The sequence below is a fragment of the Thunnus thynnus genome, chromosome 7, assembly GCF_963924715.1.
Source record: "Thunnus thynnus chromosome 7, fThuThy2.1, whole genome shotgun sequence".
NCBI lineage: Eukaryota > Metazoa > Chordata > Actinopteri > Scombriformes > Scombridae > Thunnus > Thunnus thynnus.
The window spans coordinates 6937957-6965399 of NC_089523.1; the positions used below are offsets into that span (position 1 = coordinate 6937957).

At 40.1% G+C, this 27443-nt stretch overlaps 1 protein-coding gene across 1 annotated transcript; it reads right to left on the reverse strand.

The window, feature by feature from the left end:
- pxylp1 (2-phosphoxylose phosphatase 1) lies at positions 1-26631 on the reverse strand. The gene is made up of 6 exons (XM_067594037.1): positions 26510-26631; positions 24726-24866; positions 15784-15972; positions 8880-9006; positions 2188-2327; positions 1-1996 (listed from the first exon to the last, which is right to left on the reverse strand). The coding sequence occupies exons 2-6, from the start codon at positions 24805-24807 to the stop codon at positions 969-971; spliced, it is 1566 nt and encodes a 521-aa protein (XP_067450138.1). The 5' UTR covers positions 24808-24866; positions 26510-26631; the 3' UTR covers positions 1-968.
- Positions 26632-27443: the final 812 nt, after the last annotated feature.

Sequence of the window (27443 nt, forward strand, 5' to 3'; positions counted from 1 at the left end):
ATGACAACATGAGAGTATTTATTTTACTCCATATGTGCTTTACAGTATAAAGGTCTGTTGAGAATGAACCACTTACAGATTCAGTATCCTTCAAGCAAAAAAAACAAAAACAAAAAGTGGAATGTTATTGGTTATATCACCAATTGATATTGTCTCATATACTGTAGTGGAATGGTCTAACAACAGTGTCACATCCCTTAAAAAGAAAAATTAAAATCAATATTAAAAAAGAAACAAAAATGATATCACTTGTCACTGTCAAAGTACCGCAGTAAATTTTTAGAAACTGAAGGGAGAAAAACAGATAAATAAGCCTAACAGAGCTACAGCAATGAATAAACATTCATACTTAAAGAAATGCTAAGTGACAAATGAGTTAAACTTATTGAGTAATGGCCCAAACTAGCCCAATGTAGATTTTTCATTGAAAAGATTATTATATACAAAATATTTCCCAAGAATGATTAATCCAGCACAGTATTTCCAGCTTTAATATTCCCTTTTCTAGCAGGCATTTGGGAATAGTGGAGTTTTAATATTCCATGGTATTATGGAATGTAGGAATAAAGTGGCTAAGTGCCATACAGCTTCCCTTGAATTATTTATACCATACAAATATGTTTGAGAAAATATACAATATTCAAAACAGAATTTTGAAGAAGCTCTCAGGTTAGAAGCTGAGGTTAGGTGTAAGTGTTGATACCATATAATTTAAACATTGAGCCCATGAAAACTTCTGACCAAGATATGATATACAGTAGGTGTTTGCCACTCAAGTTTGTGCTCAGCAATGTTAAAAACTACATGTAAAAAAAGATGTGGCGTTTTAAGACACTATGAGCAGCATAAAAGTGCAACATCTTTAAAAGTGGAAAACAACTTTAAAAAAAAAAAAAAAACAAGGAAAATACAACCATCTGTCAACTCTTAATGCTGCGCCCTTACTCAAACACCCTCCCTTCCATCTGTCAACCAGGGCGTCTGTAGCAGGCCTCCTGGTAGGAAGTAGCATTGACAACACTGAACATGTCTCTCCTGACAAAAGACAAGAAGTTCTTCAGAGGACACAGTGGCTGGCTGGCGTGGCGGTCATGGGAGCGACAGAAGGTGGTGTGAAATGTCACATCCTCGCCGTTGTACAGTACCCTGATGAACAGTTCCCCATCTTTCGCCTTTGACTTCTCAGCTTTGCCAGCTCTCTTCTTTGACTGTCCTTGAGTCATTGGGGGACTCTTCCACAGTTCAAAGACCACTCTTGCTGCAAATCGTGGGAACCTGGCCTCCTCTAGTCCCAGGGCGCTCAACAAGGGGGCCATGGTGACGTCATGAGCTGAGGAGAGGGTGAACACCTCTTCACCTCCTGCTCGCGGTTGCCGGCCAGCCTCGTTGCCCTTGGCGACTCGCTCCATCTTGGTGGCTGTTCGGTTGAGGTAAGGGTACATAGCCAGAATGGCGTATTTATGGTACAGTCCTGCTCTTCTCCGATCCATCTCGTCATCTAGCTGCTGCCGACGAATCACAGCAAACTGTGCCATTGTCAGACACCCACCACTACCAGTATCTGCCATGGGAACGCATGGGAAAGAAAGGCCGTGGCACAGGTGGCACAGCAGAGAGTCAATGGGGTTTGCAGCTCGGAGCTGGCGGGTGGGCAGACCCAAAGTGCGCGCCATATCGGCGTAAGTCCTCTCCAGTTCCATATCGGCCACTCTGAGCCGATACTGCCTCCTCTGCTCCTCCTCCAGGTATCTGTTCCTGGCGGGGCAGTCGCAGGCCGAGCCACAGAACAACGTGCTCCACTGGTGATGCACAGTCAGCTTTGTCCAATCAAAGTCAGTGTGGAAACCGTAGAGGAAGGCTAGTCCGCTCTGAAGAGTGCGGCTCTTACCTGTGGTCTCCACCCACAACTGGCGGGGCGACCAATTGGAGGGGAGGAGATTGTGGCGCTTGTAGGCTTGCTGGAGTAGCTGCCCGTTGCGCAGGTGCTGCACCACACCTGGAAAAAGGTTGAAGTCGAGATTTGCATGAGTTTGCATGACTATCAGAAGAATGTCAAGAATGACACTAGGCTCTGATGCTTGACATGAGACATTAACTTGTTATGAAAGCTGTGAAAGTTGAGTTTTAGTTGGGTGAGATCTCTGTAGTGTGGTGTCTGGTCTCTGTAGTGAAATGTTCCTTGCCTACCTGTCTGTGTGAGCTCTCCCATCTCACAGGCACTGTGGTTGGGCAGGCGGGGGACAGAGCTCAAAGGGGACTCCCAGTGGCCACGTCCTCCCTGACCCATGTGAGTGATAAAGGAGTTCAGCAGGGAGTGGGAAGGCTTCCTATAGTTGGTGAGGGAGTTAGAAAGAACACACAGCCTCATTAGCATTCTAAACCAGCAGAAAGAAGCTGCAAGATTCATTTCTGCTGTTAAAGCTGTAACTTTTCTGATGGTAACACTAACTAAAAGTTATACTGTATTTGAACAATAATCCACTTCAACCTATACAATTATGAAAACTAATGCGCTACACAGAGGCAAACATTTGTTTTTACAACTTTTTCTAATGTGTTAAGGCCCAGAAGATACCATCACACAGCTCCACATACACTAAAGAGCAGGACTACAGTTTGCTTCAGTGAAGCAGTTACAGCAGCTGTTTTATTGTCTGTGGGCACATGAAGCCCATGTGTCAAATCTCATGGCAACAAATAAATCATATTTTGAGGAACATGCTGATGGAATGAGAACCAAATACATTTTATGAAGTTTTATTGCTTTCTAACACTGTTGTGATCAACACACTTCGCTTGAGCTGAAACAGAATCCTCCACAATTAAGCTGTGTATTTTCATGCATCACCCACAAACCTCATGTCATATTAAGAAACTGGTTTCTGGTTTTTATCTAATCAAGTTAAAATGTGCTGATTCCAGCTTCTCAAATGTGAAGATGTGCAGCTTTTGTCTGTTTTATATCATTGTAAACTTGATATCTTTTGTCGTCCCACAGCTTTGCACTGTTGGGAAGACAAACAGATTTAAGACATCACCTCAGACTTTTCATGATTTTCTATCATTTAAAACACAAAACAATTCAATGATTTTTCAAAAAGTAATGAAAACAATTATTTGTAGCCCTATGACAAATACAGTGATTGTACAATAGTACTGAACATCAAATTGACAATTGTTGGTCATTTTAATAGTTAAAATATGTAACACAAGGAAGGTCAATGACATATTTATTTTTAGTATACAGAAAACTTGTAAACTACAAAAAACTGTGAAAACCCCAAGGTGATGTTATCAAATGTTTTGTCCAACCAACACTCAAAAACCCAAAGATATTCAACTTATTTCCACATAAGGAAAAAAGCAGCAAAATAGTCACAATTGAGAAATTGAAACTAGGGAATATTTGGCTTTTTGCTTGAAAAATTAATTCAATTATTAATCAACACTGGGTGATTATTTTTCTGTCCTTTGACTTATGGATTTATCAACTAAATGTTTCACTTCCAACAGGATCTTTATATATTCACTATTTGACAGCATGTGAAACTTACTCCCAGCATCCACCACCAGATGTCTCTCTAACACAACACTGCGGGGCTACAGCACTGTTCAGTATGTGTGGGTGGGTATGTGGGAGATGTGGATATAAAAAGATGAAAGACTTTGTTGCCATGGGACTCACACTCATATATACACATGCAAGCACAAACACACACTCACACTCTGGCACACACAGGGATGAGGGCAGCAAGAGGAGCAGTGGGTGATCTGATAGATTAGAGATGATTGAAGATTACAGTTTAATATAACAAATCTGTGGGAGCTGCAGCTCAGCTCACTCAGATTAAAGAAGCCAGTCTGGAGGGGGCATCCGTGGACGTGCAGACACACGGTTTCCATAGTGATCATGGGGCTGGATCATGAACATACCATAAAAAACTCATGATTTGTGTGACTGACCAGTACACATAATCTGGCATCTAAAGCCAACCACTACATTATAAACAATCACACAGCTGCAGCTTTTGCAACAGAATCTCCATTTTTTTTTTTGTCCAAATAAAAAGTAAAAGGACGTAAGCTTCAATGCACTTCTCTGATGTGCATGTGTTTGAAAACACTAGCCTACATTTTCTGTTTTTGAAGGCTTTATTTCCTTTTGTTGTCACGTTGCATCAGCAGCTGTTGTCACCATCTATCCACCCGCCTCTCTCTGAATTATCACACTTTATTATTCACTTACATAATAATATATTCAACCACACAGCACATGGGACTGCAGAAACGAGTAAGATAGTATGCTCATTCGTACTCTATTCAGCTCTGCCCTCGGCAAATCAGTTGGCTGTGGGAAGTTTGGGACAATCTAGATTTAATTGGCTACAGTGGGGGACTGGATGTCAGTAGATGGACGACTAGTGTGGACAAAGAGCCAGCCAGGCTGTCTATTAGGCTGATTGTTTCTAACCAAAGATTACAGAGTCCAATTACATTAAGCAGGGATTATTATCACTGGATAGGGCAGGGGAAGAGATTAGCGAGGAAGGGATGGACAGATGAGGAAAGAGAGGCAGGATAAATGAGAGAGAGGAATAAATAAACAGAAGAGGAAATGAGTGTGTGCTTGACTAAAATGAAAGTAAATGGGATGACTGGAACAGAACGACAAGCGATGATGGAAAAACAAAAAAACCTTGACAAAGGCTGTACTGGTGGAGGAGGAAGAGGAAATAGGGTGGAGACGATACTCGCTGAAGAGAGCTCAGTTAACCGCAGACGGAGACAGTGGGTCGGCAAGCTGGTGCCAGCGCGCACACACACGTGCGCACCCACACAAACACACAGACATCCTTGTAATTACACCCTGGTCTAAATAAAAACAGAACTACCTGCATAATTACTAGGACATACGGAAATATAAAATAGGCTTTTAAAGTTCTCTCCCTGCATATCAAGCACATTCTAAACACAAATAATTCAAACACACTTACAATCATGCAGCCTCATAATGGTATCTTAGTAACATCAAGCCTTTTCTCTACACAAAGAGTTTTTCTCTGCTTGTTTCTTCATCCTACTCGAAACTTGACTCTGCCCTAAAGATAAATATTGTACTGAATCCCAGACGCAAGATTGCTGTGTCGAAACAGGGAGAGAGATGTGGGAGGGAAAAGTGTTTGGCACAAGGTGATGAAGATGAGAATGAAAGCTTGACATCAAAGTTCAGGAGTCATTACAAAAAGGAAGACATGAGCATCCACACTTCCTACTAATGATGGTGAAATGTGCACTGTGGAATCATGATTATTTTTTTTTCCCCCACACAAAGTAAGGCTTCCTGTTGTTTAATGAATAAAAGATGTGGAATTCTTATTCCTATGAAACAAGAGTAGGCGGCCACATGGTCATGTTTTCGGTGCAACCTCAGGTCACACCAGGTTCCACACTTCACTGCTCGGTTCCTCCTTTCTGGTTGAAGAGGTGGTTCTCAGTGAATTTAGCATGTGTTGATACTTGTGTATTGTCTGAATATTCGGAGCACTTCACATGCTAGACTCGATCCTGTTATTTAGCACTGTGCATGACAACAATACCAAGATGCTATTAACAAGCATTATTATTATTAGCATCTTAGTATTCTGAACATCGTAAGAGGAACAGTGTAATCATACTGGGATCCTTCTGTTCCTGTAAAATATAATGATGCAGAATAAGCAGACATATCTGATATGTACAAAACACTACAAATTACATTGCTAAACAATGTAAAATGTTGAATGCAGAATATGAAATTTTAGCATGGGATTATAGTTTTATATTTCAATCCTTTTATATCATATGTGCATTATTTAAAAAGGTCCCTGGATGATGAAAATAAGTTTGCTCATGTCACCTCTGCTTTCTGTCTCCTCATTATGAATCACGATGTTGGATGGATTCTGACTGTGCATTTTGCCATTGCAGTGGGGTAAGAATTACAGTACATAATAACATTATGCACGTCATTGTATCTTTGCAAGTTAGATTTGGCTTTTAATTCAATTGGTTTAATAATGAAGAACTAACTCTTCCTACAAAGATAAATCCAAACATACCATGACCAAAAATATTCATTCTGTTATTGCAAGTCTGACAGTCACCTCAGTATCAGTTTCATATATTCTTGATCCAAGTTTTATTCTTTACTTAAAAAGCTCTTATCTTTCAGTTTCAGTCATTTTCTAAATGGAATCTAACCTCCATCATAAGAGGCTTGTGTGCTGGATGACCTACTTTCAGCTCAAGATCAAAGATCAAGGGTATCTAAAATATCTAATAATCAAATGTACATGGTCAGATCAAGTGCGTCATATCAATCTGAAATGCAACTGTGTGTCCACTGTGCCAAAGATTACAGCCAAGCCGCTCTGTCCAGATGTGCAAAGCTGATGTGGCAGCAGTGAAATCCATTAAGTAATTGGCTAAATCTGAACTCAGGTACACAACCCAGAAAAAGGGGATTGGTTACAGGGAATTTATTGACCATATGGTTAAAATAAAGCATCCAAGAGGATTCTGGGTGCACACGTCAATACCAAGTTAAATTTTCAGTCAAAAAATGTTGACGTGTTAAACCTGCAGTACGGAACTTGTGTCTCCCCCTTCTGGCAGTGAGAGTAAATACTGGATGTAACTCCAGTTCTATGAGTCCATGCATGAGCCAGTTCCCGTCGCTACTGTTGCGGCTGTAAAACGGTGGATAAATTGTTTTGAGTGTTACAATGAATTTGATCCTTTTGAAAAGTCGCACAATTAAATTATTTTATCCCTCAAGTTCGCAAGGGCTAAACTGGAGGTTGGCCAGCTCGGCTGGCGGAAGTCTCTGGTGCGCATGCTCTATGGGCGCCTTTCAGCTCCGGCAAAACAGTCATTGCTGGTTAACGTAAAACGTATCACCACCGGTGCGCCAGCACAGGAATGCCACCACAGACGCCAGATTTAAAAACTCTGTAAACTGCAAAATACAGAGATTTATCTGGCGGTGATAGGCTTAATCAGCATTGTGTGAAGTCGTTTGATAAGGGCTTGAATGTAACGGACGTTCGTTTACATGTAACAGCACTGCACTCAAGCTTTAAGTGTGTGTTGTTAAGTGCATACTATGATAGTACATCTGTATGTATGATCAGAGTTCACATAAATGGAAGTAAACAGTGCACAGAGAAACTGGGTGTGAAAGTGCTGATTTCAGACATCTTCTGAAGCTGAAGTACATCGGCTTTTAATAACATCCTATCAGGGACTTTCATCTAGCCCCCTTGAAAGAGCAGCAGAGCCTGCCTGAGCACAGAGAAAGTGATAACAGTTACAGAAAGATACAGACAAGAAGAATAATGAATAAGAGATAATGATATTAATTTGTGTGTGTGTGTGTATTTTCCACCCACATTTCTGCCTTTCCAGAGCTGCTCTGAGAGCATGGCCATGAGCATGTTGTCTGAGAGCATGCAAATATGTGTGTTTATGTGCGTGTATCCATCCGCACCAAAGCGCAGCAGAACAGATGTAGCAAACCAAACCCACCCGCCACAGCTGACACATGCAATAACACACAGAGTTAAAAGACAAAGAAATATATCTTCTTCACTGGAGCTGAATATTCAATGCCTATCCAGGTCCTGAGATTTCAAATGTAATACATATTAATTGATTAGCGTTCACAAATAACTCACAAAAAGGTATCTACAACCATTTTCTCTTGAACACACTGAGCTCATTTTCTGACAGTTATCAACCCAGCAGTCTTTGTAGAAGGATATCAAAGGCTGCTGCAGTAATTGGTGGGCTCTATCAGTGTCTTACTCTCTCACTGGGTGTGCACCCACCAACTTTCCATCAGGCATTAGACAGAGGTGGCCAGAACTCACAGCTGGGAGAGAGTCGCTGCTCAAGAAGCCAGCTTCAATACTCTTTTCTCTGACCTGGTTTAATTAAAACTGTGGGCTTGAAGCCGTGCATGTGTAAGAATGCCTTTCAATGCATTCATGTACATATTTGTCTGTTGTTTTGTGTGTCTTTTTATTTTCATTTATATTGTCTAGGGTTATAACATCACTCATTTCTGTCTGTATTCTGTTATGTGTGCTGTATTTTGATTTGATTTGTAGGGTGCCTTTTATCATCTCACACCTTAAGGACCTCAGGGACTACAGAGGAAAAATCTCCTTCTAGAGTAACTGGCTCATTTGCATCATTTGGTGTCGTCCCTGTGAAATAAACCTTAAGTATGCAATTAAATTTTAGACTGAAAAATAGACCATAGAGTTGTATCAACTAAATGCTGAACAGAGCCTCACAGAAAAAGTGAACACTATAAGCTTCACAATTGTACATTCTATTCCAGGGTCATTGTATTGGATTACATTATACTGTAGGGTATAACTTACACTTGAATTGTTTCTTTATTTGCTTGTTTTTCTTAATGCCACATATGTTGCAATTTGCTTGTGTCTTATCTATTTGCAGCATTTTATTTATGTGACATATGTGTTGTTTAAGTGGTGGTGATGTTCTCTTCATTTGCTTGTGTTTTGTCCTCTTTGGCAGGCATTTTCCTGAGCTCTCTCAGGCACTGCACCATTGCAAGTGTTCCTCTTTGCCAGATCTTGTAAAGAATTTGTATTTTTATGATTTTTTTCACTCTGCTACACTTCAGTCACTTTGATAATGTCCACATCATTCTCAAAAACAACACGTCTAGGGGTGTACACGGCAAAGTAATCAGTCACTAAAGATCCCTTTCAACATGTTCAGCCTCTTCGGAACAGCTGAGGGAAAACAAGAACAAATGGAGAGAACATTTCTCTGACTGCTACATGTATGAAACGTGTGTGTACCTGTTAACAGACAGAGTGCAGTCGATGGCAGGCCGCTTGGTCTTGGGGATGGAGTACAGTGGATAGCGGTCTCCATGGCGAATCATCACCTGCACAGACAGCAGTTTGTAGTCGGCAGGACTGTGACCTGCAAGAGAAGACTCAATCAATCTATATGATGACCACCATCACCACCATCATTATCCGTCTATAAATGCATGTATCCCACATTATTAACATGATTCACTTTGCTCAGTGTAGCGAATGAATGTTAAGAGATTTTCAAGTCATCTAAGGTCAAATAAAAAACAGCGCTATTGGTCAGAAATGGTTATAATAATGACAACATCTCTCTGTCTCCCTCAGTGTGTCAATAAGTCATGAATCCTTTTTGGTCCCTATGATTCAGAGAAGCCTCTGGTGACTGGATTTTCATAGTGAGTGAAACCATGTGTGGGCTGCTGCACTACACTTGTGTGCTGGTGTTACACCAAAAGATTCAAATTTCTGTTCTTCACAGTTCTTTTTCTAATCTTTAAGCATCATTTCATGTATGCAAAAGCACTTTAAATGTAAGTGATTGATTTGATTTGATTTATTGAACAGGACAGTGTGCAGTATTAAGCATAAATGATGCACAGCACCGGAGTTAGCTTGAAGCTAATTTGCATCCGTAGTCCATTATAATCAAAACATACAACAACAAACAGTACAAAGCAAAAAAAAAAAAAACAAACAAACAAACACAAACAACACACCATACAAAATATAAAGCTACACGCAACAGCACATCACATACACCCACAATGTTAATTAAAAATGAATAATGTAAACTAGACTCAGTGGTCACACAGCTGATTCGTCTTTAGTTGATTTTTTAATATGGCCTTAAATGTATTGATAGAACTACAGTTCTTCATATCATCAGGTAGGGCATTCCACTGAGTTGTGGCTTTCACACAGAAAGCTGACTGCCCAAATGCAGTGCGACAAAATGGTATGGTACAATCTTGTATAGAGGATATTCTGGAGGATCTAATAGAACTTACAGAGCAAGTGTACACAATGATGGGGGCCAAAATGTGTCCACACAATCATTTTTTGCAAAAACGTATTTATAAGTTGATCTGAAGCTTATACAAGGCTGTGTCAGCCATATCAAGTGGATATCTGCCACATTTACAGTCTTTTTAGCATCCAATTCCCTCTTTGTGTTTCCTCAGACAGTGTTTCCTGTTGAACTACGGTGGAAGTATAGTAACAAAAAGAGGGGCTTTGGCATTAAAAAGACTGAAATATATCTACTAGATTTGACTCATTTGGACAGCTGATGCTTCATATTAGCTTCAGGTAAACTTTTAAATACATTTTTGCACATTCACTTACATTGTAAGTGCATTGTCTAATTGTCAGTATGAACAGGAGGAGTGATTATGGCAAGAAAAACATGTTTCAATGTTCATTTGGGCACCTGACTATTGTTTTAAGATAAACTTTGATTTTGAAGTTGTGAACGCGTCTTTTAACAATGTAACAGTCCTACTGTAGTTCTGCTGGATTCCATCAAATCTACATCACAACTATCGACTTGCAGAGAAGGTGCTCAACTCAATACATCAACCAAATACAGGGGAATTTATGCACATCAATTCTTATAAAATGAAATGTTTATTTAGAAAATCATGCCACCTTAGCAGCAGCACTCAAGAAACATCAAGCGTTCATTGTCTGTGATTGCAAAGAATGGACTCTGGGCTGTGAGTGTGTGTTTAACATTAAATTAAGAAGACAGGAGAGACCAGGACAAACGAGCATGTCACAAGGAAACTAAACCCACCTGAAAAAAACAATGGTTCGTGATTGATTTTCAATAACTTCTAATCAAAATCTAAAAGAAGGCATAGGTTTAATTGGTGGTGACTGGTACAACTTGTCTCAGGCGGTGAAGGACATTTGAATGGTCGCCTGGGTCTCCACAGTACTGTGCTTTAGAGAGAAAGCACTGCAGTATTATGGATGATGCAATCTGCAAACACATCCCCCAAGTCCTGAAATGAATACTATATTAAGTATTTACATACTGTCCATCACTCTAGCAGCAGGAGAACTGGTCTATTTGTTTTTTTAATTTACATTTTATGATTACAAAAGACCACATACAGAAAACACAAATACACAACATAAGGACAGTATGCCAGAGATTATAGACAAAAAGATATAAATATGATATACTTGCTTAGGAGAGATCATTGCATCACCAATCCCTCTTGACAGGACTTCTCCATTCTACATACAAGGTTCAGGTTTCTATTTATTTTACTGGCTTTATATCTTGTACAGTCAAAACACTTCTTAAACTAAATGTCTCTTTTTTTAATTATTTATTTATGTCTCTTTTATAAGTGTCCATGGTCCATTACCTCTATAAAGCCCCTGCAGGGCTGAGGCTGCACTTCTATCATTATCATTACCTTTAGCCAGTAATTCAAACACTGAAATTTGTTTGATTTCCTTACTTCCCAATTCATAAGAATGACCCTTTTCACAGAAAGGAATACTAATGTTATCAGGTGTTGTGTCACTGCAGATTTCAATCCATCCACTTTAACTCCTATCAAACACACTTCTGGATATAGTAATACATCCACATTTAATATTAAACACAACATATTTTGGACTCCTACCCAAAATTGTCTTATTTCTGGGCAATTCCATGACATATGTATTAAAGTTCCCCTATCTCCACAGCCATGCCAACATAGGTCTCACATATTCGGATTCATTTTATTCAGCTTAAGTATATATAAAATCTTCATCTGTATAAGTTTATATCCAAAACATTTTGATGAGTAATTTGCATATTGCATTATAGTGTCCCATTGTTCTAGTGGTAGGTATTTTCCCAGATCACGTTGCCATTGTAATTTAATTTTATTCATGGCACTACAGGAGGAGAGAAATATAAGTCTCTTAAGTTTAGATACTGTGCCTGTATTTGTTACTAACATTATGACTTTTCCACTTTAATATTATTAATAATGATAATAATAATAATAAAGGCAGCAAAGTAATAATAACAATAAGAGACTAATAAGAGTCTTCCCTCCAGCAGTGAATGGGTTCTCCCATAATGGCCATGAAGGCAACACCAATCCATTGATTGCACATTTCTTTTGGATTATCTTTGCAATTTCACATGAAAAACTAATAACTGGGCTTCTTAATGTTTGTATTGACCTTTGTACAATACCACAAAGAAGAAAGGGATATTTGATCTTACTCTCATCAACAATTTTCTGTTCCAGCCATATCCAGCATCTGACCTCACACTGTTCCTGATAGGTCCAGAGCATGGGTTATTTGCCATTAAGGGCCAAATAATATGTATATATTTCCAGTATCCCTAACCCCTCTTTATTTCTATGCTCTGTAAGCTTATTGAAACAGATTCTTGTTTTTTTTATTCCCCCGAAGAAACACTGTAAAAAGCTTTTTAATTTCTTTAAACCAACATTCAGGAAATGTAAGTGGAATCAAAGATATCATAAAAAACAGTCTGGGGAAAACATTCATTTTATTTATTACTCTGCTCTGCCCCACAAATATAGCGGATGTGTTACCCATCTGGTAAGATCTTCTTAGGACCATTTATCTCAAATGTCTTGTCAATGGGGAAAGTTATATTAATACCAAGATTTCACTCTCTCTGTCTTCCAAACTATGTGGGTTGTAGCAAGATGTGCTGGAAAAGTCATGCAGGGGAGTCATTTCACTCTTGTTCTAATTTACTTTATATCCCGAAAGGTTGCCAAACTCATTTATGAGCTTAAATAAGTGTGGCACTGAGATTGCTCGATTTGAAAGAGTTAATAACATATCATCTGCATATGTATTTATTTAAAAAAAAATATCCATTTTAATTAAAACTGCTTATTTGTTGGTTAGCTCTAATAACACATGGCAGGATGAGACTGGACATCCTTGCCTTGCTGATCAAGTTAGCTGAAAGGACGAAGACACAATTCCATTTGTTTTAACACAGGCAAGTGGTTTGTAATAAAGCACCCTAATCCATTGCATACATATAGGTCCAAAGCCATATCTTCCTAAAGTATGAAATAAATATGGCCATTCAATCCTGTCCAATGCTTTTTCAGCATCCAGTGATAGCATGACCACTGAATGGTGAGGTGAAGCAGCTCTGTGCATTATGTGAAAGAGCCTTCTCATGTTACTTGAGGAATCATAGACTTTTACAAATCCCACTTGGTAAAAATGGACCAAGGAGGGGACCACTCTTTTAAGACACATTGCAAGTATTTTAGCAAAAAAACTTGAAGTCATTGCTAAGCAGACTGCATATGATCTTTGCCAGGCTTTGGTATTTTTGAATTTACGGGTCTTCGCATGCTGACAGGCGTTGATTGAGACATTATAATATCATTATATAACATTGTAAGAAAAGGAGTCAATACATCCTGAAAACATCTGTAGAACTCAATACTAAATCCGTCTTCTCCAGGTGTCTTACTGTTAGACATTTTATAGCCGATTTTACCTCTGTATCTGTAATACATTCCTCTAGTTCATTTTTGTCTGCATCTTTAACCGAGGTTACACATATACTAGTAAAAAAAATTGCTTTAAATTAAAATGACTCTGATTCATATTACTTCCTTTAGTAAGTTTTGAACTAGTTTTATACGTTTGATCTTGTGTAAGCGTGCCGTCAGTTGGCAAAGGCTGTTTGGACCGGTCAACACTTGGCTGAGCTGCTACATTGAAATCTCCACCAATTAATGTTGGAATGTCCGAGAACCTTGATAATAGAACACTCAATTTTGTCAAAAAATTAGCTTGCTCAGTGATAGGAATATAGATATTGGAGAGCACCATTTTCTTATTACAAAGAAGCAAAACACTTGCACTCACAGATCTATAGACTTTTTATTTATTGTGGACAAAAACAAATGCGTTTCAGCTAGTCCACAATAAAAGTATTAAAGTATATAATAATAATCCTGCAACCGGGGCCATCGCAACCACCAAGACTGTACATTGTCCGCATGCTGAAGTGGAGAGACCGACAACACATCCTCAAAGCACCAAGGTCAAAGACAGGATTAAAGTGGCACCGAAAACTTTTCTACATATTCTTGGATCTTCCAGTGGAGATACAACAGCAACGTGCTGCTTATTCAGACCTGAAAAAGATGCCCCGGGATGCAAATATATGCTTTGGCCTGCTTTACCCATCCAGACTACTGGTGACACTGGGTGGGGAAAAACTCCTGAAGAGGTGCATCAAGACCTGCTAAAACGTGTCTCAACCGCTTTTGGTTAATAACAATATGGACTACAGGTCAGTGAATTGATTTGATCTACAATGGGAACCTAAAGTCTATAATTTGCTGTTAATCTTTTCTTTCTTTTCCTCATTATCAACGCTGGACAAATATGAACAATTTCTGCTGTTTCTTATTCCAGGGAGAATAATGGATAAATATTGAAATTAAAATTGATGCAACATCTGGCAATGCTAGAGTGACGAGTCACTCTTGGATCATGGACAGAGGACCCAGAATGAGTACCTATATTATGTGTTGTCTGTGTTGTGTTTATGCTGTGTTATGGTAACGTCAGAGGAACAGTGTAAACTGATTGAAATGAGTTTGGGAGTCACTTGTAAAATGAATTATGTGAAATGTGGGATTGATTATTATTAAGATGATATCATGGAATGTCAATGGATTATCAAACAAAGTTAAACATTATAAAATACTTTCACATTTGAAATACCTGGTATGTGACATAGCTATGATACAAGAATCTCACTTGAATGAAGATGAATCTGTAAAATTAAAAGAGAGGTGGGTGGAGCAAGTTTTTTTTCTGCCTCCAGTAATAGAGCCTCTAGAGGTGTCAGTATCTTGATTGCTAAAACTACCTCATTCAAACCCCTGAAGTCATTCCTGACAAGGAAGGTAGATACATCATAATATCAGGACTACTTTGTAATAAGTGAACAGTAGTTGCACGCACAGCTCCAAATCTTGAATAAAGTATCGGGTGCACTATTGTGGCAAGGATCAAAACAAGCAAAACACCAGCACTCACAGATCTATAGTCTTAAGAACAACATGGACTATAGGATTCTATGCTGCCGCTCCACCTCTGGTACCTGGTCTGACTCATCTAGATCTAATGTGTATGGGAGGACTGTTGCCATTTCTTTAAGAGGCTCGGAAGACTCCAACAGGCCCTCCTTTAAACCCACAAACACCAGCTTATTCCTTCTGCCCGGGCATTCCAGGACTTTAGTTTTTAACTGTTGCACTATTTTGGAGAGATCTCGGGTCGTTTTAGTGAGAGTATCTTGGAGGTCCTCTAAATGGCCAATTCACCAATTCACTCGGAAGTCTTTTTCAGACTCTTCATATTTTCGCTCAAGGCATCAAACTTTTGTTCAAATGATTCTTTAACACCAGTAAACTGCTTTAGAAGTTCTTGTGCGCAGACTGGAAGATTTTCTCCAGCCACACTTCCTTCCGTTTGGCATTGTTCGCTCTCTGTTCCGCTGTTTGTCTTTTCTTCCGACAAAACCATTTTCTCTCATTCATTCGTGCATTTATTGTCAACAATACATCTCAGATCTGTGTTATGTTTTTTACCAGGTAATTTCTAAAAGGCAAAATTAGGTCTGTGCTGTGAACGCCAAGAGCTTCAGCACACCATCTGGTCTAAATTTGTTTTTAATGCTCTGAAACTGAGACACTTTTTGAAAATAATAATTTAGTGATTCCATCAGCTATTGCGGGTCTCAAATCAGTTCAGAATAAGTCTTTCAGAAAAACAAGAAATAACCACTGGCTCGCACTCTTTGGTTAGACTGGTAAGATTTTGCGTGTCAGTGTGCAGGTCTCACCCTCCCAAGCTTGTTCGGTGCGGTTGGGGGTGTTGCAGTAGCCGTAGGCCTCAGATATGGGGTTGGGCTGCTGGGTATGAGGCACCGGGAACACTCGCTTTCTGCTCTTCCCCTGAGCCACCCCGACACCTCCATCAGCGGCCTGGAAAGGTCGCTCCTCCACTATGGGAGTGGTGGGGATCAGGTTCACTGTAGGAAGAGAGAACGACAGAAGGAGAGAGATACAGCAAGTGAAAAAAAGATAAAGAGAGGATGCCAAGTGATGGAATAAAGAGGGGGAAAAGAGAGACAAGAGACTGTTAAATGTATAGATTCAAGAAACTTTTACAGGCAGCAATTCATAACTGGAAACAAGAAAAGACCAACTGACAGAGCAGTGACAGCAAAACCAAATTGGAGAAAACCAATTCTTTCTCAGTTCATCTCCATGTCAACAGCTCTGTACCCCAAAACCCCTCACTGCTACCAGCATGTTGCCTGGACACCAGTGACCTGTGACCCCTGAGAGAAAGGGTCCAATAGGAGCAGAGGTATTGTGGGAACTGGAAGGCCCATTCACAAAGCTCCAATTCTGGAGAAAAAGAAGTTGAACCCACATGCCCCTTTGGCAAGACAGATACCCAAATCCTACTTATGTCACACACACGCATTAGAAATCCAAGCTGGCAAGTCAACTGTGCAAATATTACATGCTGCTGCAGAGACAGAGAGAGAGAGGCCCCTGCCTGCTTGGTCATGACACACAAAGAACTAATGGTTTCTCATTTCTAGACAACCTCAAAACTTAAGTCATCTACTCTGAGTGTGACTGTATACGTGGTGTGCATACTGTCTTTCTCTAGCATTCACACAGTCACAAACACAGTTTTCCACTTCCTCTTCGCTCCAGCCCGATTCACAAAGTCCACAGTGTGGCAGACCAGATATTTTGTGCAAATATGCACTTCAGTTTGCTCCCGGGATCTTGTTTTCATTTGATTAACTGTCACATGTATTATGTTAAGAGAGTTTGAGAACACTGCGTCAGAATTATTTTCATTTTCAAACGTATTACTCCTGAGAGGGAGAAGTGCAAAATTAAAAGGGTTTAGAAGAACATCAAAAACAGTTTGTAATCGATCGACTGACTTCAGCCTTATGTTTGACCTGCAGTGAGTTTTTTTTGCCACACATCAGCACCTGATTGTGACAGTTTTTATCTCCGTTTCCTGACTTGTTAAAACTTTTCTTCCCCCCCCCCCCCCAACATTGCAACATGCAACGTGATCGATCAATTAATCACATTTTTCCTCTGACATGAGCACAGACTCTCTTAATTTTAGGCGAGGTGGGGCACCTTTTCTATAAATTGCTGTGGGAAGCTGCTAAGTGCTGAAAAAGAATGTGGAAAAATCCATTAGTCCGTCGGCAAAATGTACTGAGAAAAATTCAATAATAATTGTGTAAGCCCTTTATGAAAACAAAAATGTCAAACATTCACTGACTTTAGCTTCTCACATGTGTGGATTTGTTGTAAATTGATGTCATCTTGGCAACAGGAAACTGTGACGGTCATTTTTTCCTATTACCTGACATCATTGTTAGTTGAAGCTCTATAACAGGGACTGTATCTGAACCAACCTGGAACACCAGACAATGCAGATGCTGTTGCATGACATTTTTTCATGTTATATAACTAGAAAAACAACTACAAAGAGTGTTTCTGAGACAGTTTCTGTGTAAACTGAAACCCGGCTGTCTGACTCAGTCAGGCAGCCGACATCTAAAAGGAGGATCCAGACGCTCATTTCTACAGCTAAATCTCACTTTTTCCCTTCGACAGTGAGACCTTATATTATTGCACTTCATCTGAGCAGCTGACACACTGAAACTCTTCAGGCACAAGCTGTTGAAACGATTTGGAAATGGAAGTAAACTGACATTTTATGCTAATTCTCAATCATGACTATTCATTTAATATCTAAGAACAGTTCGAGAGATTGAGGGAAGCAAACTTCATATTTAACAAAACTTCATCATGTTTGCCTTGTGAAATCAGAAATTACATTCCATGCAAGACCAACAAAAACAAAAGTCCAACCACATTCTTTTAGTTGGCGCTCCACATACAGTGGCACAGCAAAATATCTTTCAAGTGAAGTCAAGTGGTAAAATCCAGATGAGGATCGTCTCTATTTCTGGATGCTAAGTAATTAGGTCTTTATTAAAGAGACCTGAATTTTTATATGAAGATTTCTCGACAAACTCACCAGTGATGAGGAGGAAGAGAAGGTGTGCAGCGACAGCGGAGACCATTTTGACGACTGCACGGTAGCTTGAGGTCCAGCCGCACATACTGGAGCCCATTCATTACCACAACCTGTACCCCTCTACGCTCTGTGCCCCATACACTGCCACCCCCACCTACCCATCCACACACACACACACACACACACACGCACACGCCTGCCTGAACTAACCAAACTTTCGGAGGCCAGCTCAGTCACAGGCACCTACACAATGGGGCTTTTGTAACTGGCTGCCCAACATTACCGAGCGCATACACAGCAATGGTACATAGAGCATACTGTAACACACACACACGATTTCATGAATTCATACACCCACGCTGAATGTGGCTTGAGTAACCAGACTTAAAATGTGTTTCCAACTTCCAATCCACCGACAGTAGATCTCTCAAACGCAGCAGGAGGCTGTCAGACTGCCTCCAACAAAAGGTGAGAAGTGAGTTTGACACTCATTAAATGGTCTAACACTCCACATCTATACACACACACACATAAACATGCACCATCCATACTCACAAATACAGAGCTAAACACAGCACACCCTATTAAAATCTTCCACCTCTGTGTCAACCCATCATTATACACATACACAGCTCGACTCAACAACATTACCTTACACGAAGGCATAAGCAAGGAGTGTGTTCAGACTCAAAAATGTACACAGCTATCGCACCGCAATGATCAGGGGGTGAACAGGTACTTACAGAATGTGGTTTGGCCTGAAATTACGAAAATGTGTCCACGATTACCTGCCTCCAAAGTGTTCTGTACCAGTAGCACTGTGGTAAAAACTAAAAAGGTGCAACAAAGATTGACACAGACTACGTACTGTGTTGTGGGGTGGGGTGGGTGGGTGGGGGGCATGGCAGCCTGCGGTGTAGCAGATCTTCTTACATCCCACCTTTATGTCAGATGCACAGAAACGTAGCTGCTAGGGGTGGAGGAAAAGATTCGGACAATTCTGCATCAGTTCACGAATGTCAAAAAACAATTTTCTATATGTTAGTTAATAACATGATGTTGATGGAACTCAACTGTGAGGACAGAGCAGCACCCGGTCAGTCTACAGCAAGCACACGCTAGAGTTATCTTCTAATTCATCTTCAGAGAAGACAGCGGTTGCAAGCATTTTTTTATTTAATGACTAAATAAATACCTTTGAGAGACAAATGTGAAGTATATTGTAAACTTTGAACACCATCACTCAGAGACTGCTATCAGCAGTGACTGTAAACAAATGAGATGAGAGCGGCTGACCAACACACACACACACTGCAGCATTAAACAACTTAAACCAACTCTGAAGTGAAGAAAATATGTCAGTGCTCAGTGTGTTTCACCTCAGAAACCCTGCGCCCACTCAGCGTGTTGAACAGTGAAGTCTGTCCCTGGAGCTAACAGTGCAGCAGAGAGGCTGCTCTCCACTGCTGGAGACATGAAGTTAATAACAACACAGCGGAGCGCTCCACCTCCCCCTCACTTTGTTATTCTCACACAGGCAGGAGACTGTAAGATGCTTTCAAATTAATTAATGCATTAATTAATGCAGTTAACTTCGTAAAAAAAAATTAAAAGGCTGCAGACCATTTATCTTAATTGCCAGTCATGTTTCATATTGTATTTCAGTGGATTAAGGTGCCAGTGAATGGTTTGGCACACAGTATACTGGAGCAAGAAACTGGACTATTCATTAAATCGAGAATCAGTTTTGGAATCGGACACCAAAGAATCGGAATCAAATCGTGAGATTCCCAAAGATTCACACCCCTAGTAGCTACACATATCTCTTGCTCACAGAGTACTAATCAAAAACAAAACTATTTACAACTACAGGGGGCAAAGCCATGTGGCTTTAGAAACAATCCACAGGGATACAAACCTTATCTGAGCACAGATTAACATCCTCCTCAGCACTTTTAATTAAGCACTAATGCTTGGAAATACAGCAAAAGCTAGGGATATCCAGATAAGCCCCTGATTGCCCCCAAAGCTGATCCGTGTCCCTTAATGTTGGGTATCTGCGTATACCAAGTGTGATCTGATATTTAATTTGAGTCTTCTTTTTTTTTTCAGGGCAGCACAGCGGCTCAGTTAACACCTCACAAAAAAGCCTTAGACTTCCTGTGTGTTCTCACCGTATCTGTGTTCTCCAGATGTTTTAGTTTTCTCCCACAGTCTGATGAATGCTTGTTAAGTGAACTTCAAACTCTAAATTGCCTGTAGATCCAAGTGTGAGAGTGATTATGTTAGATTGTGCTGGCAACTTGTTCACAGTCTCTCACCCAGTGCATGCTGGGATAGACTCTAACAACCCACCTTTATAGAATAATAGAAAACTGATGGATGATGGGATTTTTTTCCCCTACATAATACATCTGCACAGTGTATGTTTAGCTGAATAGCTCAGCATTCAGAGAATATAGATTGCATCACAGTCTTCCTTTCCTACAATAACCCATACTATTTTGTGTAATATCACTAGGACTGGGAATTGAAAACTATTTCCACAAAGCCCCACTCCTAGCCCGAGTGTGTCACCAGCTGGCACTAGCACCTCCAGTAGAGCCAGAGAAGTCTAGCCGTGACACACCTTTCTCTTTGGCAATAAAGGAACAGATGACCAAAGAGAAAACTGAGGAGTCAAATACCACAGCATCCAAACGAAAAAGTTTTTATTGTATGTATTTGCTTTGCTACTGTTCAGTTAATAATATTTTGAATTTACTTATTTTAATGAAACAATAGAAGTCAAAGTAAACTCTCAAAAGAATAAAGATATTTGCTATCTGAATATTTGATATTTTTACCATTTTGGAATTGACATTGGGTATCGATAAGAACCAGAATCAATAAGCAGTATCAGAATCTGTCAAATTCAAATGATACTCGATCCTAAATACCACAGAGGAAATGAGTCGGTGTTGAACAGCCTCCTTTCACAGTTTCACTCTGTTAAGTCTCTGCACTACTTTAAATGCTGTTTGTCATGCATTTGCAGCAAGCTGGCTGCCTCACAGTGAAATCCCATCTCATTAAAATCCATCAGTTTGTTGCAAGCTACTGAACAGACCCAAACGCAAACAGCACATATTTCCATTCAGGGTACAAAGTCCCTATCTAGACGAATATGGTTATTTTGCCCCCTCAAAGCATTTCCTGCCTCTGTGACATCACACCCCTGGAGTCAAGAAATGAGTAAGTGAGAGACACTGCAACAAAACATGAGCTAGGTGGTGACGCCACTTCTTTGTGGGTAATAGTGCACACAACACCCATAACATGTTCTTCTTTAGTAGAGGTTAAACGTTCAGTTATGTAATCGTAATTTTTAATGACTAATTAATCGTTTCAGTCATTTTTACGCAAAAATACCAAACATTGCCTGATTACAGCTTCTCAGATGTGAGGATTGGTCTTATGTGATAGTAAACTCCTTTGGGTTTAGGACTGTTATTCAGACAAAACAAGCAACTTGACCTTGTGCTTTAGGATATTGAAATTGGTATTTTTCACTATTTTGTTCATAAACTAAACAATATATTGAAAAAAACTATCTCTTAACCAGCTGCCTCACCACAGTCTATTTCTGTCATTAATTTCCTCATGTGTGTTGAATACCAGCTGTGCCACTGTGATTTAACACCATGGAATAGGGGTGTAATTCTGTGAGTCTGTCCACTGGTGCAGTGTTTTTATTAGAAGCAGATTTCGGTGGCACTCCCATCCCCTCTCTGAGAGCACACTGTCTCCGTCACTGCCAGCATAGAGGCGAAGGCTCTGGTTCACCAGTGAGTATGGACACTGGTACCAAGTTAAGAATGTGAGGAATGTGGAGAAAAGAATTGCTTGGAAGAGATTGGAGCTCTGCCCATTTAACACTTAAGGACACCAGTCGATGGATTATTGTTTTGGAAAGGTCACAATAATTACTCACCGCTTTCAGACTGTCTGAACAGAGTTTTATTTGAGGTGTGTACCATGATTCTCATCGTCTACGACCCTGAATAGATTCCAAAAATCGTTTTTGAATATAACAACTCAATAAATAGTTTTGCGAGATGAAAGCTAAGTATTGTTAAACCTTCATTCAAAATCAGCCGACTAACCAACACACTGCAATGTTTTACAAAATTTTCCGCCAACTCTGGTGGGTTCCATCTTTCTTATTTCAAAAGCCCCGCACTCTTACACAGTCCACCCTTACACTAGCATTATAGCAGACAGTAAAGAGGGTATCCACCACTGCTGGAGACAGAATGCTAGTAACTGCACAGCATAGTGCTATGCCTTCCTTTTTATCCCCCCCTCACTCCAGAACACATACACCAACTTCTGTTTTTCAAAAGATATTCATTGATTAATAATTAAAAGACTGTAACATGCTTCTAAATTGATTGTTAAAAAAATCTGTGTACTCTCACTTTTCTCTGCTTTTTCCTGGTCAGACAGTGAGTTACCAGTTAATCTAACTGCCAGTTATGTTTCATATTGCAATTTAGTGGACTGAAGACACAGTGGCACACAGAGAACTGGAGTAAACTAGCATCTGTTCTTTCTATTTATTAATTATAGGTAATATATTTATAGAATAAGTTTAAAATTGATTGATTATGGATCAAAACCACGCACCAAAAATCTGAATCGACTGCTTGCTCTCTCTGTCATGCCTCATCTCATTTGGTTCATTATAATTCTTTTCAGCATTTGGCTTAAGCCTCTCCCAGTCCTCGCGGGGCATCTACCTTTCTATTGCTCTGCAATTGCTATCTGCGTTTCAGTCACTTTAATTCCCTCTCCTGCCGTTGTCCCCTCTGCTCTTTATTCTGGAGTGCCGCTGAGCTCTGTCGCCACTTTCCTCTGGGAGTCCCCCAAGTGTCAGTCAGTCTGGCGATTGTGCCCTTGGCAGCTGTGTGTGCAGCCATCCCGGTTTTAATTTGAGGTAGCCTGGAGCCAGAGGGAAGCATTTACTTCACCATCGATCATCATCTGTCACTCAGTCTCTCAGGGTAATGGTCAACAAACAATAATGGGCACGTGGGCTGGGATGGGCATCTCTTAAAAGCAGGCAGGATATACTGAGCGGGCACGGAGACAGGCGTGGATAGAGTACAGAGTGGCGCAGGTTATTTAAGAGAAGAACAGACTAGTGAGCGAAAGGAGAAAAGTGGAACAAAAACAGAAGCTCACCATCTATTAAACATGACGCGAAATCCCATACGCTTTCATCCCATGCTTCTCCTGGATAATGGCTCAAATCCTTCTCTATGTTTGATGAATAAATTATGAAAGCAGCTTTTCTCAAACAGTACTACTGATCAAAAACAAAAGCGAGGGCAGTTTTGAAAGTGAACCTTCCCCCCAAGAACAATGTCCTTTAATTACGAAAGCACCTAATCACATAGTTTCCCGATGTAGAAAAATAAAAGATGGTGTCAAATCTCAAAGACGGGCATGAATGCAAATACCTACACACTTCCAGGGAAAGAGGGGTAGTTTCACTCATTATAGCCTCTCTTTCTGCCTCTGAGTGTTATTATAAAGGCAAAGATTACAGAGCAGGAGATGAGAGTGGGTCTGATAGCGAGGCATTAATAACAACTTACAGAACAACCTCCTTTTACACGCTCAAGCACACATTATTATCCAGCTGAGGAGGAGGGAGGGAGGGAGTGAGTGATGGCTGGGGAGGCGAGTGTGTACTTGGGGGTCTCAGAGTGTAAACACTACATGAGTAGGAGCCTACTTTTTTTACACATCTGATCTTACACTGCATTTAAAGCAACAGAGGAGGAGACACGAAGAAGAAATAAAAGCTTTCGGTATCCCGAGCTTACATATTTGAGGGGACAGTATTTTTAAAAAGCTGATGAAGGACAGTTCAGGAAATTTTTGGCAAAGATGCAGTCCTAGATACCAGCTCCTCTGTCGCATTGCACTATAATCCTGGGAGTGCGTGCCAGCCTGATTTATGCGAGGCTAATCCTATATGCTTGTCCAGACACGAGCTTATGATCACCAAAAACATTTCTACTGCATTGAGTTTTCAGGAATCCAGCACAAAATAGCTTAATCTTCACATTTTACATCCACATACAAATTTCCATTTGTACTGCTTCATTATCTAGTGGTTTTTGCTTGGGGTTTTTTTTTTTTTTTTTTTTTTTTACACTCACGCCTGTGAGACTTGCATATCACATCCAGAGCAGAGGAGACTGTCTCCATTTACCGAGCGGTGGTTTCCTTGCATTCACTCTGGCTGGCAGGGACATACTGTCTAGACAATACCTACAGGAGATGCTAAACAATGACTTGAATAAGGAAAAGCCACCATATTGTGTACACCTAGGCATTCCAAAGCAGATGTGAGAGTGTCGTCACAGCTTCTCGGAGCGTTTCAGAGCATCCAGAGGCCCGCTGTTGGTGCTGGATATTTATAGGGTGTCTATAGGGGATTCGGCTTTGTTTTGGTATGAATGGGGTCTCTTGAAGAGGAAAGCAGGGAGAGGATATTCATTTATGCAAAAAAAACAAACATGCAACTTTTCTAGTGAACACAACTGTTTTGTTTCCAATGCAAATCTGAAAAAGAGAGACTGGATATGTAAAAGCATTCAGACTAGAGCACAAACAAATAAACAAACACTCTGCACTTACAGAACTGGAGGCTGAGACTGATGATGGCCAGCGCCGCCCCACCCACCACCACCAGGAGGAGGAAGCGGTTACGAGCCAGCATCTTGTCACGTGATAGGTCCCCGTCCGTCAGCCATCCAGACAACGGCCCATCCCTGTAGTCTGGAAAGAAAGAGTGAGTGAGCCAATAAAAGTGTATAGACTGTGGTAACAATTTTAAACTTGTTTTTCTACTCGAGATGCAGCTGTGGCTCTACAGTAACAGATGGAAAAAAACTACGAAAACAGAGACAGCAGCAAACCTGAGAGACAATATTTGTGCCAAAGTCTGAGGTGTTTTTATGCACATAATAGGTTTTTAATACCTTATTACTTTTATGTTGCAAGGACTTGACTCAATACTTCAACTTTTTGTTGATGTGTGGGAAAAAACATAAAGGCTACAATCTGTGGAGAATTTATCTACAGTACATCACTGCACTGATGTTATGAAGTCAGGTGATTTTGTATAAATAGTGGTGTAGCAAATGCAATGGGTCCACATTAATTATGGATCAATTTCCAAGTCTTCAAGAAACAGTAGAAGCAAACACTACACTGTTAATATAATCCTACCCAAATGAAATTATACAATTATTAAGATCAAACTGCTGAACCTGATTCACATTCTTGCTCTAAGCTTTCCAGTGCCTCACACACATTCAGTGCTGTGGTAGTCTGTACCATTTTCCACCATAAGCCCAGAAGCCATACATGTTCATGAATAGTCTGTGCAAGGGCAGAGACTTGGAAACCTTTATGAAAGATGGGGGAGGAACAAACTAAAATTGCAGTAAATGTACCCCTACACAATAAACCCTACCATTAAGCGGTCTAAAAATACTTTCAGCTCGGAGTGTTCAAGCCTACGTCTAACCAAGGTACAGGCAGAAATGGACTAACAAGCAGAAATGGATCAACAAATATGCCCCTTAACCTGCCGATCAACCTGCCTGCGCACACTAACCTGTAGCTTCTGGATGCGTCACACCAAACTCCAGTCAAAATGCTGGCACTTTAATGCTGTGAGACTTTTTTTGGTGAAGGTTTTAAGCCATCAAATATGACTTTTATATTTCACATACAAATGTACCACTGGTTGGTTCGGCATACATATAACCCCCAAAAAAGACACTTATTGAAATGAAATATCATCTTACATTCACCTCTGTCCCAAAGCAGTGCGGTGATAGCGAACGGAACGAGTTGTGGACGTTGGGATATTGTTTAAGGAGATGCTGCCATACATTTTCTATGAATGCCGAATTCAAGAGCGGATTCTGAAAAACTCAAAAATCATATTTAACGCTGCATGCGTTTGTCAATAAGAAAAACGAGACTGAAGTGCTGGAAAGTGGACCATGTTTAACTGCACGAGGCTCAGTTAACGTTATCAGTTAACCAGCTAACGGTTAGCTAGCTGCTTACACTCATTAATCTTGCATGTCGGCTAAAACAACCCAAGTGACTGAAGAACACTACACACGAAGGCAGCGAATAGCTAATGACATGTATTTAGTTTTGACTTCTTCTAACTTTATTTATAGTTACTTGTTGCTTCTATGTGCTGGACTTGAGACAAGTTACCGTCGTGTTGATGTGTAAATTAGCTTTGTGTTGCTGTTCATCGAGCGAGCAACCGGGTCGATATTTAAATGCCACATCAACAACCACGGTAGAAAAAAACGACCAAACAAATAGAAAATGTAAATATGTGTGAATGCACAAAACGGTGCATCCAGCACCGTTTCTCACGTTGTTCTTACCTGCAGAAACTGAGCGTCTCACATCCACAGAGAACCGGTGAAACACTTGAATCCACCGCTTCGATGTCTCCGGTGCGATCGACCGCAGACCTAAGACCGGAGTCAAGTTAGACACGATACAGAGCAAGACTTCCTGTGACAACTCTCTAAATAAAACATTGATCATATGAATACGCTATGACGGTTCGAGTATTGCAAATGAGATCATGCAGAGTGTGTAATCACATTTTTAAGGATGGCGTTTAAACAGAATATGCTATTCATCATTGCCTGATAGTAAAATTTAAAACTTATATGTCATACAAACAGCTGTTTCAACACAAATAATGCCATGTTTTCCACTGTCAGTTTATTCCTTATTCACAACTTACAGGAACAGTTTACTTACAGAGACAATATTTAAAATAATACCAAGTAGAATAAAGATAGATTGTATAGCATTGTAATGAGGCAAATGTCACAATCCCAACATATGTGTGTAAATCAGAACTACTGTATGCATGTAAAATAACATGTAAATCTCTTCCCCTGCACTGCCTGTCCAATTAATTATGTCTATCTTGACTCAATATTTAATTTATCTCACATTTGATGTGATCTTGTAACTTGGTGTGACCATGTGTCTGTTATGATGTTCATCCACAGTCCTCTGGGACTCCCTACTTCACATTCCCTCATTCTTCATTTTTGGGAATAATTCTTGTTATTCTCTGATGTCTGCCCCATTGAAAACTCAATTTTGCCCCCTGTAGTGTAAATGCATTTCAGAAATAACAGGTAATGAGTCGGATCTGACTAATGCACTACAGAAAGTCATTGTATAATCCATGTAATCCATTTTTATTAGCCTCCAGAGGCTTGCCCAATACATCACTGGGTAAGCATTTGTATTATGTGTAGATACAAATTCATATATACAACAGATGCAGGATAT

Bases quoted from the DNA above. Each gene is read 5' to 3' on its own strand.
- pxylp1 (XM_067594037.1), bottom strand. From the start codon at position 24,807: ATGCTGGCTCGTAACCGCTTCCTCCTCCTGGTGGTGGTGGGTGGGGCG. The intron at 9,007-15,783 runs GTGAGACCTGCA...CTTCTCTTGCAG, and splicing joins CACCGAACAAGCTTGGGAGG to GTCACAGTCCTGCCGACTAC. The intron at 2,328-8,879 runs GTACACACACGT...CACCAACTATAG, and splicing joins TGCACTCTGTCTGTTAACAG to GAAGCCTTCCCACTCCCTGC.